The 14,614-nt window shown below is 47.4% G+C and overlaps 1 protein-coding gene across 3 annotated transcripts in view; it reads right to left on the reverse strand.

The window, feature by feature from the left end:
* PIKFYVE (phosphoinositide kinase, FYVE-type zinc finger containing) overlaps nucleotides 1-14,614 on the reverse strand; it is a 2,037,960-nt gene that overhangs the window by 1,323,399 nt on the left and 699,947 nt on the right. For all 3 annotated transcript variants that reach the window (XM_085648834.1, XM_085648836.1, XM_085648835.1), the window contains one exon: nucleotides 2,435-2,509. In XM_085648834.1, coding sequence (XP_085504960.1) covers nucleotides 2,435-2,509 — 75 coding nt within the window. The remainder of the gene's footprint in view (nucleotides 1-2,434; nucleotides 2,510-14,614) is intronic.

Consider the following 14,614-nt stretch of genomic DNA (forward strand, 5'->3'; position numbering starts at 1 on the left):
ACTGGAAACTCTAGATAGAACACCGTTGGTACTGTGGGTACCAATGGAGACAGTGGCATCAGGGCTGGCTCCAACAAGGCCTTTTGTGGCTCAATCTCTAACACTTCTGGTTTGGAGAAGGAAAGAGACACAAGGGAAGTCAAAGGTGCAGACTTACCTTTTAATCTGAATGTTCCTTGGAAGAATCAGCTTTCTTATGTGCGTCTTCCTTTTGTCTCTAGAGGACCTGGTTGATGGAGATGAGCAAGTGAAAGACAAGGATGTGGTCCTCGACCTGGATCGGCACCTATTACAGTGATCATTCCTGGCATGTGAAATAAAAGGTTTGGTCTACTTCTCATTGACTGCCTTAGTGTTCATCCGTTGGCACAGCTCACAGGTCAATGACTCGTGATGCGAGCCCAGACTCCACAGCATGTGGGTCTGTGATGGAAAATACTGCCCTTACCCACGCATGCTTCATCATAGGGCCACTGACACATCCTGATGCAGACCAACATACAGGGTGGAGAGCAAACATTTTTTTATCATGCTATGGATCCACTTTGCAGAAATATAATAAGTTAAAACTATCTAGGAGGGTACCCTCAACGTTCTTATGTTTAAGTCCCTGTCACCCTCTTTGCTTTTATCAACATATTCTGGCCAATTATATGTGCCCACCATGGGTCAATGGCCTCCCTCAGGATATAGATCCCTTCAACCAGCCTCCTAAAATATTATTCAAAGGCAGGCAATCCTCCCAGGGGTTGTGAAAGTTGCAGACTGCTGGATAGGCGTTGTTTCTTCACAGTATCTTCGAAGACTGCAAAAACGCTGGTAGGGCTGGGACCAAGTCATTAGACGTCTTCAGCTGTCTTCTGCACAGTGTCTTCTTTGTTCTTTTTCTTCTTAGGTTGGCAGGAACTGGGGGAGCCGCCTAAATACTAATTTAGGGGTGCTTTAAGGGAGTGACAGGTAGGGTCAATGGGGCACCTTACCTGGGGTGTGTACACCCTCAATTATGCTGTCCTCCTGTGGGAGGGGGCATAGTCCTAGCCCCGATTGAAGGAGTCCCCCAACCTTCAAGATGGCAGGGACTGAAAGGTGTACTTCACCTCGCCTCTTTCACCTTAGGGGTGGAGTTGGCATTAGTCGCCACACCTCCTATTCTTCCTAGGTTTTCGGCTGGTTTTCCAAGCAAAAGTGGGGGTGTAAACTGAGGGCTGCCATCTGCTGCTAGCATTACAAAGGCGGCAGGCCTTCGAAGCTTTCCTCTCGAGCACTGTGCCCATCCAGGAGCGGAGGTGTAACCTCCACCCAGGATATGCTTTGTTTCTGGTCCCAGAGAGCAGCGGCCCTCGACCCAGGGGTCCAGAAACATGTCTGGTGTTGGCAGGCTACCTAAAGCCAGTCTGTGGTCACACCAGAGTTGGTGGGTTTTCAGGAGGCATCTCTGAGGTACCCTCGGAGAACATGTTTCAATAAATCCCACACTGGCATTAGTGTGGAGTTATTGAGAGGAGTAGTTTGGTACCAAACACTCCCGTGTTCAGAAAAGCCATTATGGTGCTGGGGAACTCGAGTTGTCGTGTTTCCAGCCCATATACTTTCTATGCCTTCCCTGGCACTTATAAGATCTAAGAAAGGAATTTTGTAGAGGCATATCTACTCAAGCAGCTATGCCCACACCAGTCATATAGTGCATCCTGCCCTAGGGCTGTAAGGCTTGCTTGGGGGGTGACTAACCTATACCTTAGACTAATGCTTAGTGCTAATTGACATGGCACACAGGCAGTGTGCCATGTCGACTTTGTTGTTTTGTCTGCACCAGGCCATGGATGCTGCATTGGCAGTCTGCATAGCCTAGGAGAAAGGTACCTAGAGGACCCTCATCAGTCTCAATGCCCTAGGTACCCTGGTACTATTTACCAGGGACTTACAGGGGGCCTGAAGGGCCAACTGTGGCATAGTTGTAAAGAAGATGCACTGGCGCAGGGGACCTGGTTGGCAGGGACGTTGTGAACTACAATCAAAACCACATCAATTTTTGGCATAAAGTGGGGGGCTAACCATGTAAAAAGTGACACTTTCACACACTTACCAAAGCCCACCACCCATTTCACCCCTGCCCAGACATTTAAAAGGGACTTCATGAGGAGACTTCAGAATTTATTTTTTTGCTTGTTCTAACAGTACATTTTGCCATCTCCTAAAACATAGCAACAGCTTGCATAGAGCACTTTAAGAATTTAAACTTGTATCCTGTCCTCAAAAACGAACTGCTCAACCATAATAAGAGCCCTTAAAAAGGTGTTTTTGATAAGTGAGTGAGAGGGGATGCTTACATCATTTAGATAATAAGGAGCAATCTCTTGCTCTATGCGAAAGTCTGGAGGAATCGTGAAAACACTACCTACATTTTATAACATGCAGTGCTAAAGAAGTGTCTTACCTTTTTGTGGGCTACGTTCTTGCTGCAAACAAAGCCATTCACAACCACAGAGTCAAACTTCTTTCCACCTGGGATCTAATGATAAAAAAAATACAGTTTAAAATCAGTGAGAACATTTAGAAAGTGTTTTAAGGTAATAGCTAAAAAAGGCACATTTTGGTACGTTAAGATTTAATGATAAAAATGTAGAATTAAACTGAAACATTTTTTCAGGGTCTGCAAGCCTAACTAGAAAAAGCTACCTACCTGTAACTACTTTTCTTCAGCATTGGTATCTTTCACAGATTTCCCATGCTAGAACTCTTCCTGGACATATGACTGGAAACGCTCAGTATTCAATATTAACATAGCTGTATCAATTTACAGCAAAACACTATTTAAACAGCCATAGACTAAATTCAGCCACTCCACCTCATGCAAACCAAACTCCAGCCAATGCGATGAAGAGGTTTAGAGCTCCACGAATTTCCAACTGTCAGTTATGTCGGTCCCCAGAACAAAAACAGGGGTGAGCAAATGTGAATCAATGAAAGATACCAATGCTGCAGAAGTGCACGATACAGGTAAGGATTATGCTACTTACCCAGTAAGCATCTGTTCTTGGAATGTAGCGCTGTAGATTCACATGCTTTGCATACTCCTGCCATCTAGTGTTTGGTCCGGATGTTTGCAAGTTGTTTTTCTTCGAAGAAGTCTTTCCTAGTCACGTAGTAAGGTGACTCCTCCTTTCGGTGATAGGGCACATAGGCATCGACTCCATTGTTAGATTGTTTTCCCGACTCCATTAAGATTGTTTTCCCGCAAGAGGGTGAGAATGGAGTAAATAAGTGTAGTACGGAGCTATCCATGCGTATGTAATGTAAATATTGCAAAACTGAAACCGCTACAGGTGCCCGGGGAGGTGGAAGGGCGCATGCGAATCTACAGATCTACATGCCAAGAACAGATGCTTACAAGGTAAGTAGCATAATCCGTTCGAGGCATGTGTGCTGTAGATACACATGCTTTGCGTAGACTATTTAGCAGTATTCTCCCAAAGCGGTGGCTAACCAATACATGTTGCAGCTGTTTGAAAAGGTGTTTTTAGCACTGTCTTCCCTACATTGGCTTGTTGATGTGCTAACACATCTACACAGTAATGTTTGGTAAAAGTGTGTGGTGTGGACCATGTTGCTGCTTTACAAATGTCAGCTATAGGGATGTTACCTAAAAAGGCCATAGACGCTGCTATTTTACGAGTGGAATGCGCTTTAGGATGTATAGATAAAGTTTGTTTAGCTTATGTGTAGAAGGTTTGAATGCACTTAACAATCCATCTAGCAATACTAGATTTAGAAATGGGATTGCCTTTGTGAGGTGTAGCAAATGCAACAAACAATTGTTTTGCGAAAATCTTTTGTTCTCTCAATGTAGTACAATAGCGCTATTCTGACATCAAGAGTATGAAGAGCTCGTTCTGCAACAGAATCAGGTTGAGAAAAGAACACAGGCACCTCAACTGATTGGTTGATATGAAAAGCAGAAACCACTTTGGGAAGGAACTTTGGGTTGGTGAGAAGAACTACCCTGTCTCAATGAAGTTGAAAGAAGGGTTTTTCTAAGGTCTAAGCTTGTAGCTCACCAGCTCTCCTCAATTAAGTCATAGCAATGAGGAAGGCCACTTTCCCTGAAAGAAACTGTAGCGGACAGTTATGTAATGGCTCCAAAGGTGGACCCATGAGCTGTGTAAGCACAATGTTGAGATTCCAAACTTGTGCTGGAGGTACCCTGGGTGGTATTATTCTCTTATGGCCCTCCACAAAGATTTTAATTACTGGAACCTTGAAGAAATATAGATGTCTGTTTGATGCAAACGAATGGAAGAGTAGGCTAAACCAGCACACTATAAATGCAGAAGGTAACAAATGATGTTTTGAGTAGGTGCATCCAGTGGATCAATAGTGTTATTAGTACAATACAGAACAAATCTTTTCCATTTAGCTGCATAGCATGCTCTGGTAGTAGGCTTTCTTGCTTCATTAAGAATGTTCATACATTCTGTTGGCAAATTAAAATATCCAAACTCTATGACTTCTGGAGCCAAATCGCTAGATTGAACTCCTTGGGATTTGGATGTCTGACTTGTCCATGGTTCTGCGTGAGAAGACTGGGACTGAGATGAAGCTTTTGATGTGGAACTACTGACAGTTCTAAAAGTGTTGTGAGCCACGGCTGATGAGCCCAAGTGGCAGCTACTAAAATCAGTGTGAGGGATGTTTGCTCGAGCTTCCAAACCAGAAAAGGAAGGAGAGGGAGAGGTGGAAAAGCGTAGGCAAATATCACTGACAAATTCATCCATTGGGCACTGCCTTTGGATAGAGGATGTGGGAATCTTGAGGCAAAGTTTTGGCATCTTGAGATGTCCACTGTGACGAACAGATCTATTTGCGGGAATCCCCATTCTTGGATGTATGGAAGGAGAACCTGGGGATAAAGTTCCCACTCGTGAATTTGTTGCCGCCTTTTGCTTTAGGAGGTCAGCAATCCGATTGGCCACTCCTGGGAGGTGCTCTGCCAGAAGATTGACTCTGTGATGGATTGCCCAACACCAAATTGTCTGAGAGAGGCTTGACAGTTGCAGAGAATGCGTTCGCCCCTGTTTTTGTATATAGTACATTGCTGTCATGTGGTCGGTGCAGACTAGGACAACTTTCCCTACGAGGTGTGACTTTCAGTGCTAGATATACAGCTAGAAGCTCCAGGTAATTGCTGTGCAGAGTTTTGTACTTGTCCCATAGACCTTGATTTGTCAAGATGTGAAGATGGGCACCCCAACCTGTGATGGATGCGTCTGTTCATGATCTGTGGAACAGGGTCAATGTAGGGCCACCCTTTTGAAAAATTTGGTGTGTTCCACCACTGCAGAGAGTGATGGGTACGTCTGTCTACCAACACTAGATTTATTAATTGACCGTGAGACTGATTCCACTGGCGTGCTAAGCACTACTGTAGAGGACGCATGTGCAATATCGCATGAGGCACTATTGTGACGAATGATGCCATAATCCCTAACAGGTGCATGAATATTCTGACTGCTAAGTATTGTTTGGCCTGAAACTGTATTAGCAGAGATTGGATATTATGATTTCTGGCTGCATTGGGAGAGGCTGGAGCTGTGCAAGTGTTTATAGTCGCTCCCAGATAAGACTGCATTTGTGAAGGCTAAAAGTGAGACTTTCGAGCGTTGACCGTGAAACCCAATTGGTAGAGTAAGTCTAATGTAGTGTGGTGTAGGCACTTCTGGTGCATGCTGGCTTTGATGAGTCAGTCGTCCAGATATGGGAAGACATTAATCTGTTGTCTTCTGAGATGTGGTGCAACTACTGCCAGACATTTTGTGAATACTCTGGGAGCAGTAGTTACTTCGAAAGGGAGTACCTTGAATTGATAGTGTTTCCTGCTATCACAAACCTGAGGTTTTTGCGATGAGCTGGGTGCACCGGAATATGAAAGTATGCGTCTTTTAAGTCAGGGGTGGAAATAAAATCTCCTTGCTATAGCAGTGGAAGGACCTGTTGAAGCGTAACCATGTGGAAATGCTCTGGAAGTATGTACAGATTTAATGTCCTTAGATCCAAAGTTGGTCTTAAGGAGCCGTCCTTCTTGAGGATTAGAAAGTACAGCGAGTACACCCCTGAACCGTGGTACTGTAATGGAAATGGTTCTATAGTTCCTTTTGTTAAAAGAGCTGGTACCTCTTGTTTAAGGAGCTGCAGGTGGTGTGACGAGAGTTTGTGAGTACGAGATGGAATATTGGGAGGATTGCTGGTGAGCTCCAGGCAATAACCATGTCGGATAATGTCTAACACCAATCTGATGTCTGATGTTATGAATTGCCAAATAGGGAGAAATTGTTGAAGCCTTGGGGGGGGGGGGGGGGGGGGAGGGGCGCTAGGTGGCGCACAACCAAGATGGCCGCACTCCTGTGAGGCTCCGGACGCTTGGCTGCAATATTCAACATTTATCCTGGGTTAACTGCACGCCGTATCTGCCAAAATACCTGCTGTGATTCCTTCCTGATAACCGACGCTACACTCCGGTGCCTGAACTAGCTGCAAAGACCCCCGTTGGAAGTGGCGAGGCGAGGTAACATTCTGCCTGGCGCAAGGTCGGCGACCAGCGGTGACTCGATGGCGGCTTGAACTTTCAGGCGAGGGCCGGGGACTTCAGGTGGTGGCCAGGCCGCAGCACACTACGAGACTCATAACAGCGGCGCTGCCCTTCGTATACCCGCCACGCTGCAACAACATACTGTGGTCTCTTCCTCCGTGCTGCACACGGGCTTCACCCGCAACCGACGTCGTGAGGCAGACAAATCTGACCCCAATTCTTGCGGCCCTGGCGCTCATACTGCCTGACTAGCACAGGGAGGCTGGAAGCCCGCATCCCCTTTACAAGACGCAGAGTGACCCGGAGGATCGCCTGCTGACTATCGCTACCTCTGTTGCCACTGCAATACCGGGTCAGTCTCCTCTCTCATTGTCGCACTAGTCACTGTTCTGCCCAGCGTCCCTACCCTCCTGCAGAGCTTAATCTTGGACGAGCGGCTGCATTTCAGTGCCTGAGCCGTCGCGTAGGATCCCTGCTGTTTGCTTGGCAGAGTTGAGGGGTCCGGCCGACAGTTTGCCCAGGCGGGAACGAGCTGAGGATTACGCACTGTGGTTGCTCCTGCCCGCGACAACTTCCCGCGGCTCGCCTGGTGTGCCGGCGGTCAATGCCCCGTCCGTGAGGCATACAGAGGTTTCATACATCTAATGCCGGGAGGTGGCTGGCCCGTAATCTGCTCAATACTGCCCCGTCATTCACACGAGCCACCTCACATGGCCTGAACCTTTATTTCACACACGGAGAGTCTGGATGCGATACTTCCGCACGGCGCAATTCTGCTTCCTTTGGGCACCTCCTTGCTGCGGTAAATCGAATTTTTAGGGCAGCACTCACTGGAAATCCTACCGACGCCCTTACCTCTGCAGCGACTGGGCCTGGTCGCGGTGACACTTCTTCTGCCGCAACGCCCCGACGCATCCTCACTTTCCGTTGCCTTGCTGCCGTCCGCTGTGTATCGGATCAAGCAGATAGCCTTATCAGCCTTGGTGGAGGTGCCATTGCCTACTTGTACGTCTTCCCTCATTGGTAACGAAATCTGAGGCATCATCCCAGCCACCTGAAATTGGTTCGCCTATAGAATTTCACAACCTGCTAGCTCCCCACTCACTCAATTGGTCTCTCCTGGCAACTTTGACATCCTTGGAGGGCTCGCTGTTAATGCAACTCCATCCCTCACTACTTGATCAGCCTGTTGGCGTGGAGCCCGCAAGCACTCACCGTCTACTGGCTGCACTTAATCTCCATCCGTGAGCTCCAGCTCCTTCCATAGGTATAGTGCAGTGAAGTTCTGACTGGGTGCATCTACTCTGACGACGATCTCGACACGTGAAATATCTCTAGTCTCCCCTTTTGGCATATTTTCGTTCCAAGTGCACCTTCCATCATGGGGAAACCTGATGGACGGCAGTCCAAACTCCCTTTCGAAACGAAGAGAGACTTCCCCCGCTCTAATGCTGATGAATCCGAACTGCCTGCAGATGCACCGTCGTCCATTCCTCCACCAACCCAAGTGGATGAAGTGAAAACTCTTCTCCTGGCTATGCAACATAGCCTTACGGATCTCTCAAATAAAATGGACTCCATGAACACCCGCATGGACTACATAGTGTTGAAAGTGGAGAAACATGGCGGACAACTTAAAGAGGCTGAAAGACAGATCTCCGACACTGAAGATGCCACTTCCCAAGTGACACAGCAGGTGGCTCAAATGGATAAACTACTCAAGATAATTGTGGCAAAAAACGAAGATTTGGCGGCACAAAGTCAGCGCAATAATATTCGCATCACTGGAATCCACGAAAGCGCAAACACCGGTCGAATGGAAGACTTTATTGAGCGCCTATTACGCACCACTTTTGGCACGGATGCATTCTCCACACACCTCATCGTGGAATCGCTCCCTGGACCCCCGCCCAGCTCCGGGTGCGACCCCCCGCCCAATAGTTGCTTGACTACTCAATTACAGAGACCGCGACATTGCGCTGAAATTGGCCAGAGACCAAAAAAACCTACAATTCGAAGGCACCAACTTCTCCATATACCCCGACTTCACGCTTGCGGTTCAGGAGGCACGCCGTAAGTTCTTGCCTCCCAAAGAGAAGCTTTCAAAACTACAGATTGAATACGCCCTACTATACCCTGCCCGTCTGCGAGTCACCTACCACGATAAACACTTCTTCACCAATGGTCAGCAAGTTGAGGATTTCATTCGTAATGTCAGGAAGAATTCTCCCTCCAGGGGCTCCCCGGAACGTCTCTCCCAATCCCCATCGCTGGACGTTGACTGAAGAACTCCAATCCATAGCACTTGACCTTTGGGACTCCGCCTTGGAGTATCAACGACACAGGTGGTCTCCTTGTCGCATCGAAACTGCCGTGACGAGATGAGACCTGGACCTCTGTTTGGCAGCCGTTTTTACCACTCTGTTTCACGGTTCGATGCTTTATCTTCTCACATCATGGTTGATTAGCTCCTGAAGAACAGTAGATAAGTGCCATGATCTCATGTCTCTTATTCTTCATTATCTCTGGCGAACATTGCCTTTTCTTGCCCCTTTTATTCTTTTATGGTACAATTTTTTTTTTCTCTCTAATGCCTCACTTCAGGCGTACTTTTAACCTATGACTCAAATATGCCAAGCAACTCTTCCCCCCTTATTTCACTCCATCTCCCCTCACCATCAGGGAATGGACTTTAAACCTCTAAAGGGGGAGGTTATCGTTGCACACTAGTGTTCCCCCACATGGGTGTTCCCCCTAATTTTCGATATATGACTCATTCTCTATTGCACTGTTGCAATTGTTGTTTGGGTAGGGATAATAATGCTGGCACGATTGGGGTGCTGTTGTGGGTGGGGGTGGTGGGAGGGCTTATTTCCATTGTTGGTTATGGTTTTTCCTTTCAACAGGCAAACACAGGCTTCATATTCCAAGGCGTACTTTCTCATTACTTTCTCAGAGCATACCGTACTTCTTGCAGATTAAAATGTCATGTCTTCCCACACTGAGGCCCTACAACTTAATCTAATCACTTGGAACGTGCGGGGTCTTCCCGATCCCAGGAAATGCAGACAAGTCCTTACATATTTAGACAGACATTATGTCCACGATGCGGTGTTGCAAGAGACTCACTTGCACTCAGCTCGTACTCCCACATTTGCCAGCAAATGGGCTATAGTTAGAGTATTCTCCTCTTAATCCACCTACTCCAGAGGTGTTGTGTTGTGAATATTCCCTTTATTTTGGGAGGCGCACAGCAGGATTCTCGAGGACGAAGTTGTATGATATGGGGCACATTAGGTCACAATAGTGTGTTGTTATGGGCCTAATACTGATGATCCTGATTTTTACACCACACTCTGGGGATGCATACTCCAAATAGGTTCCACTCACATCCTTTGGGGGGGGAGGAGGGGGGGTAGACTTTAATACCGCCTTTAATCCAGCAGCAGACTGATCCAATCCATCGCCCCTACATTACACAAAAACACAAGAGGCATATTCACAGCTCACAGACACATGGCGACATGTCCACTGAGGTAAGGGAGGGAACTCATTATACTGCATTACACGCTTCCTGGGCTCGCCTGGACTACTGGGTGGTCTCCCGTGGGGCGGTCTCATGGATCACACAGGCAACTCATCTCGCTCAAACTTACTCAGATAATTCCCCAGTGGTTATAACAAGAGCCCCTCCAAACTCGATCTCTTCTCCTAGACTCTGGAGACTCATGCCTGAGGCGCAGCTTGATACCGTCTTCAGGGCTGAGATCGGAACGGAAATTACTAGTTTTTTTCAAACCAACATTGGCTCTGTCACATCTATAGGCACGGTCTGGGAGGTCTTTAAGGTTACCATTCGGGGCTCCTGCATGGCCAAAGGTTTTGGGGTACTGCGAGAACTTCATCGCACTCTGCATCAGCTCGAATGTGAGCTTAAACAGCTCGAGACCGACCTCTGGGGTGATAACTCTGGAACACGCCTAGTACCTTCAGAGAAAAACTCACCGAATACAAAGAAACGGCCGATTCAGAGGTGCGATTTCGAGGGAAATAGCATACCGCGCCCAGATATGGCGAGAATGAGCGCCAGGGCAAGTGCTAGCGCACGCCATCCGTTCACCTCGTTTCTCTAACTATGTTCTCGAGATTAGGGACTGCTCTGGCGCGCGTCAAAGAGACAGTCAGGACATTCTCCACACTTTTACTGAATTCTATACTGATTTATACAGTACCTGCAGAGCTGACCCCCCAGACTTTGCCTCTTACTTGCAAGATATCACCCTTGGATGGCTTGGTGATTCGCAAAGAGTTTCTCGCGGCGCCCTTGGAGAACGACGAGATACATGAGGCAATAATGCAAATGAAGTCCGGGAAAGCCCCTGGCATGGACGGCCTCCCCATCGACTTTTATAGGACTTATATTGATCAATTGCTCCCCATTCTCAAACACGTCTTCAATGAGGCGAAGCAGCTGGGCTGTCTCCCTCCGTCCATGAGACTGGCTCTGATCTCCTCTCGCCTGAAACCCAGGAAACCAGCGGATTGCTGCGAATCATACAGACCCCTCTCCTTAATCAATACGGATGCTAAAATCCTTGCAAAGATTATAGCCAATCGTCTTAGCCTTCTCATGGATAATTTAGTTCTCCCGGACCAGTCTGGTTTTATTCCTGGCTGTCGACATCACACAATCTCCGCACACTCTTCTCCATTCTGCGCTCGGTGGAGCCAAAGTTGCCTTTAGCAGCCGTTTTCCTCGATGCCACGAAAGCATTCAACTCCGTAGAGTGGGATTACCTGTGCGTAATCCTTCAAAACATGGGCATGCCTAAGGGATTCTTCTCATGGATTCGTCTATTATATACAAAGCCTGAAGCCAAGGTCCTCATCAACGGCCATTCATCTCCCTCCTTCCCCATCACCCGGGGAACCCGTCAAGGGTGCCCGCTTTCTCCTCTTCTGTTCGCAATCGCGGTTGAACCACTTGTAGCTAGGATAAGACAATATCATCAGGATAAAGCCCTTCGCTGCCCACTCCGACATATTCTGATCTCCCTATATGCGGAAGACATCATGCTCTACGTTAGAGAGCCGCAATTTAATCTTAACCCGTTGCTCCGAGAATTTGTGCGATTTGGAGGGCTTTCCGGTATCCATATAAACTGGTTCAAATCCCAAATTTTCCCTCTTACCTCATCGGTCACGGAATTCGTCCCTGACTTTCCCATCGAGTGTTGTACTGATGAAGTAAAGTATCTAGGTATCCATGTCACTGCAAACCGCGATGAACTGATGCGCGGTATTAATGCCCGTGATAGCAGGGGCCCACCATGGGCAGTAAGCACTGTCACCTCCAGACGCTTCAATGTTCCCTAAGGCAGGGCAGGCAAAGAGGCCCGGGCCGCAGAGATCCGCACCGCTATCCCCCGCCTCCAGCGTGTGTCAAGGAGGGCCGCAGCTGGTTGTTAAAGCACGAGCCCTCCGTACTCACCACCTCTTCTGCTGCTGTGCTATGGGATTCCAGCGGTGTTGGGCGCAAGGTTTGTCGTGGTCCCGTCTCTTCTCCGCTCGCGGCTATCTGAATGAGGCCCACCAACCACGTGGGCGCCGTGGCGCTCGGGTGACAGGCGCAGCCGGGCAGAGTTCTAAGCAGATTTTCAGCACTCCTCTGCTGCACACTTCAAACGTCTCCGACTGCCCCGCAGAGCACCGCTTGCATCTGAAAATAACCCCGAAGTCAGCCTGCGTGCTGGGCTATACAATCCCGGTGCACTCTTACAGATGGTATAGCAGTGGCAAAGGATAATTGCAAGGATTAAAGACCAAGGAGCCAGAGCCTCACAGGCGTGCGGCCATCTTGGTCGTGCGCCACCTAGCGCCCCCTCCGAAGCTGACTTTTGTTTCGAAATGGAGGATTCTGGCTCTGAACCAGATTTGTATTTCAGAGCAGAATGTTTTGGGTCCGAAGACGATCGGTCACGGCACGATCCCGAGCCGAAAGGCTTTACCACTTGTTATGGTGCTGAGCCCGAGGGTGGGGCGTCCGAAACATCGTCTCGGTGCCGACGAATGCCCGAAGGTAGAGATGGTGCCGAAGCCTTATGATTGATAAAAGATTGTTTTTGGGGTACCGGGGTTTTAGTACTCATGATACCCTGTCCCACTGGAATGTCTTCTGAATCTGATCCTGGGACCGAGAAGGCCTCTTTTTCCGCAGCTGCCGCTTCTTCCTGTTTGAAGATATCCAGAGTCTGTTGAGTGCCTGGGCGCTGCATTTCTTGTTGTAGATTCGGACAACCTTAAAGAGGCTTTTTCGACCTGAAAAAACAACAGGCCTCGCAGTCATCTTCCTTGTGCTCTGGTGATAAGCACAAGTTGCAGACCTGGCGTAGATCGGTTTGAGGGGACTTGGAGTGGCACCAAGGACAGAATTGAAACTGAGTCCGGTTCCATTGGCAGAGGAGTGGATTGACGCGGCTAGACCAAGAGGCCGCCCACTATGTTTTCGACCAAAGATGAGACTTTCTCCGATCAAATGGATACGCGGAGAGAGGAGAATGCGTCTGATAACAATAACGTTGAGGGTAGAGTAGATTGCACACCGAGGGGAACCCGAAGGACTGTTTCGAACTGGAGCGCAGCAATACACTACTGAACCCGAAGGCGGTAAAAAAATAATCTAATAATGGAGTCGATGTCCATGCACGCTATCACCAAAAGAAAGAGTTACCTTGCCTCGTAACTAGGGAAGACTTATTTGAAGAAAAAACAACTTGCAAACATCCAAACTCAAATCTAGATGGCAGGAGTATGCAAAGCATGTATATCTACAGCACAAATGCCTCAAACATATTATTTTCTTCTCCAGCAGTTAATTTTTTATAGATTCACATGCTTGAATTATGATTACCAAACCAACAACACAAAGAAAGTAGCCACTGAATCGACGGTTTAGGATTTTATCTGCTTATGCAGGCCGTAATGCTTGGTGAAAGTATGGCTAAATATCCACGCTGCAACCTTGTATGTCTTTAAGTGGCACTCCAACAAAGAGGGAAGCAGTCATTGCTCGGGTGGAATGTGCTCCCACTTTGTTTCGAACATGCTGAACATGCTGAACAGCCCTGGCACGGCACAATGAAATACAAGTTGTGATCCAGCGCCTGATAATTTGTTTCATGACGGGGCCACCTTTATTGGTATTCCCTTATGAAATAAAAAGCCAGTCTGATTTTTAAAGTCTTTTAATTCTATCAAAGTGGCCATTTCAGTTAAAAGGTCTAAACAGTAGAAGCTGCTTGAAGAATCCTTCTAAAATTTGGTGGAATGTTGAGGTGCCAATATTTCATTGCCAGTGGTTTAGAATATTAGAAAGCATTCCTCCTATCACCTTTTGTGTGTTTGAAACAATATATATGCCATTGAGCAGAAAGGCCCTGAGGGAAGTTTCTGGACTTGGTTCATCAGCTGAAATGAACGTATCCCATTCTAGGCCTTATTGTGCATCATCGTGCCCTTCTGTACCACCAACCTAATGGTGGCTGTAAACATAGTCATCCAAAACAATATCATGTGGTTTATGCTCAAGAATTAGCTGATTTTGCAGAACATCAGCTGGAACAAATTGTGGAGGCAATGTGCAAAGTGCTGCTTCAAGTAATTGTCGGGTTTGAGCTGGCTGAGCCTGAGGTGGCGCAGTTTGGGTTGGTAGAAGCAATGTGGTATAGAAATTCTGCATTAAATGCATTAGTATCTAAGAATTCCATAGGAAGATGAATCATTGAAACTTTCCGAAATATGAATGGTTTCATACAAGGACACAGCTTGCCATATTGAAAGGATTCATGGTACTGGTGTTCATCCTCCAAGTATTCAAGTACAAACAGTGTGTCCAAGATATGAGGCCCTTCTGACTGTGAAGTAAGAGATTCATGTCATCAGAATAAATAAGAATGTGGCCATCATCTTCACCAGCCCGGCAGCTTAACTCTTATTCACTGTGACAAGATGATCAAGTCATTAGTATGTTTT

The sequence above is a fragment of the Triturus cristatus genome, chromosome 3_2, assembly GCF_964204655.1.
Source record: "Triturus cristatus chromosome 3_2, aTriCri1.1, whole genome shotgun sequence".
NCBI classification, from domain to species: Eukaryota; Metazoa; Chordata; class Amphibia; order Caudata; family Salamandridae; genus Triturus; species Triturus cristatus.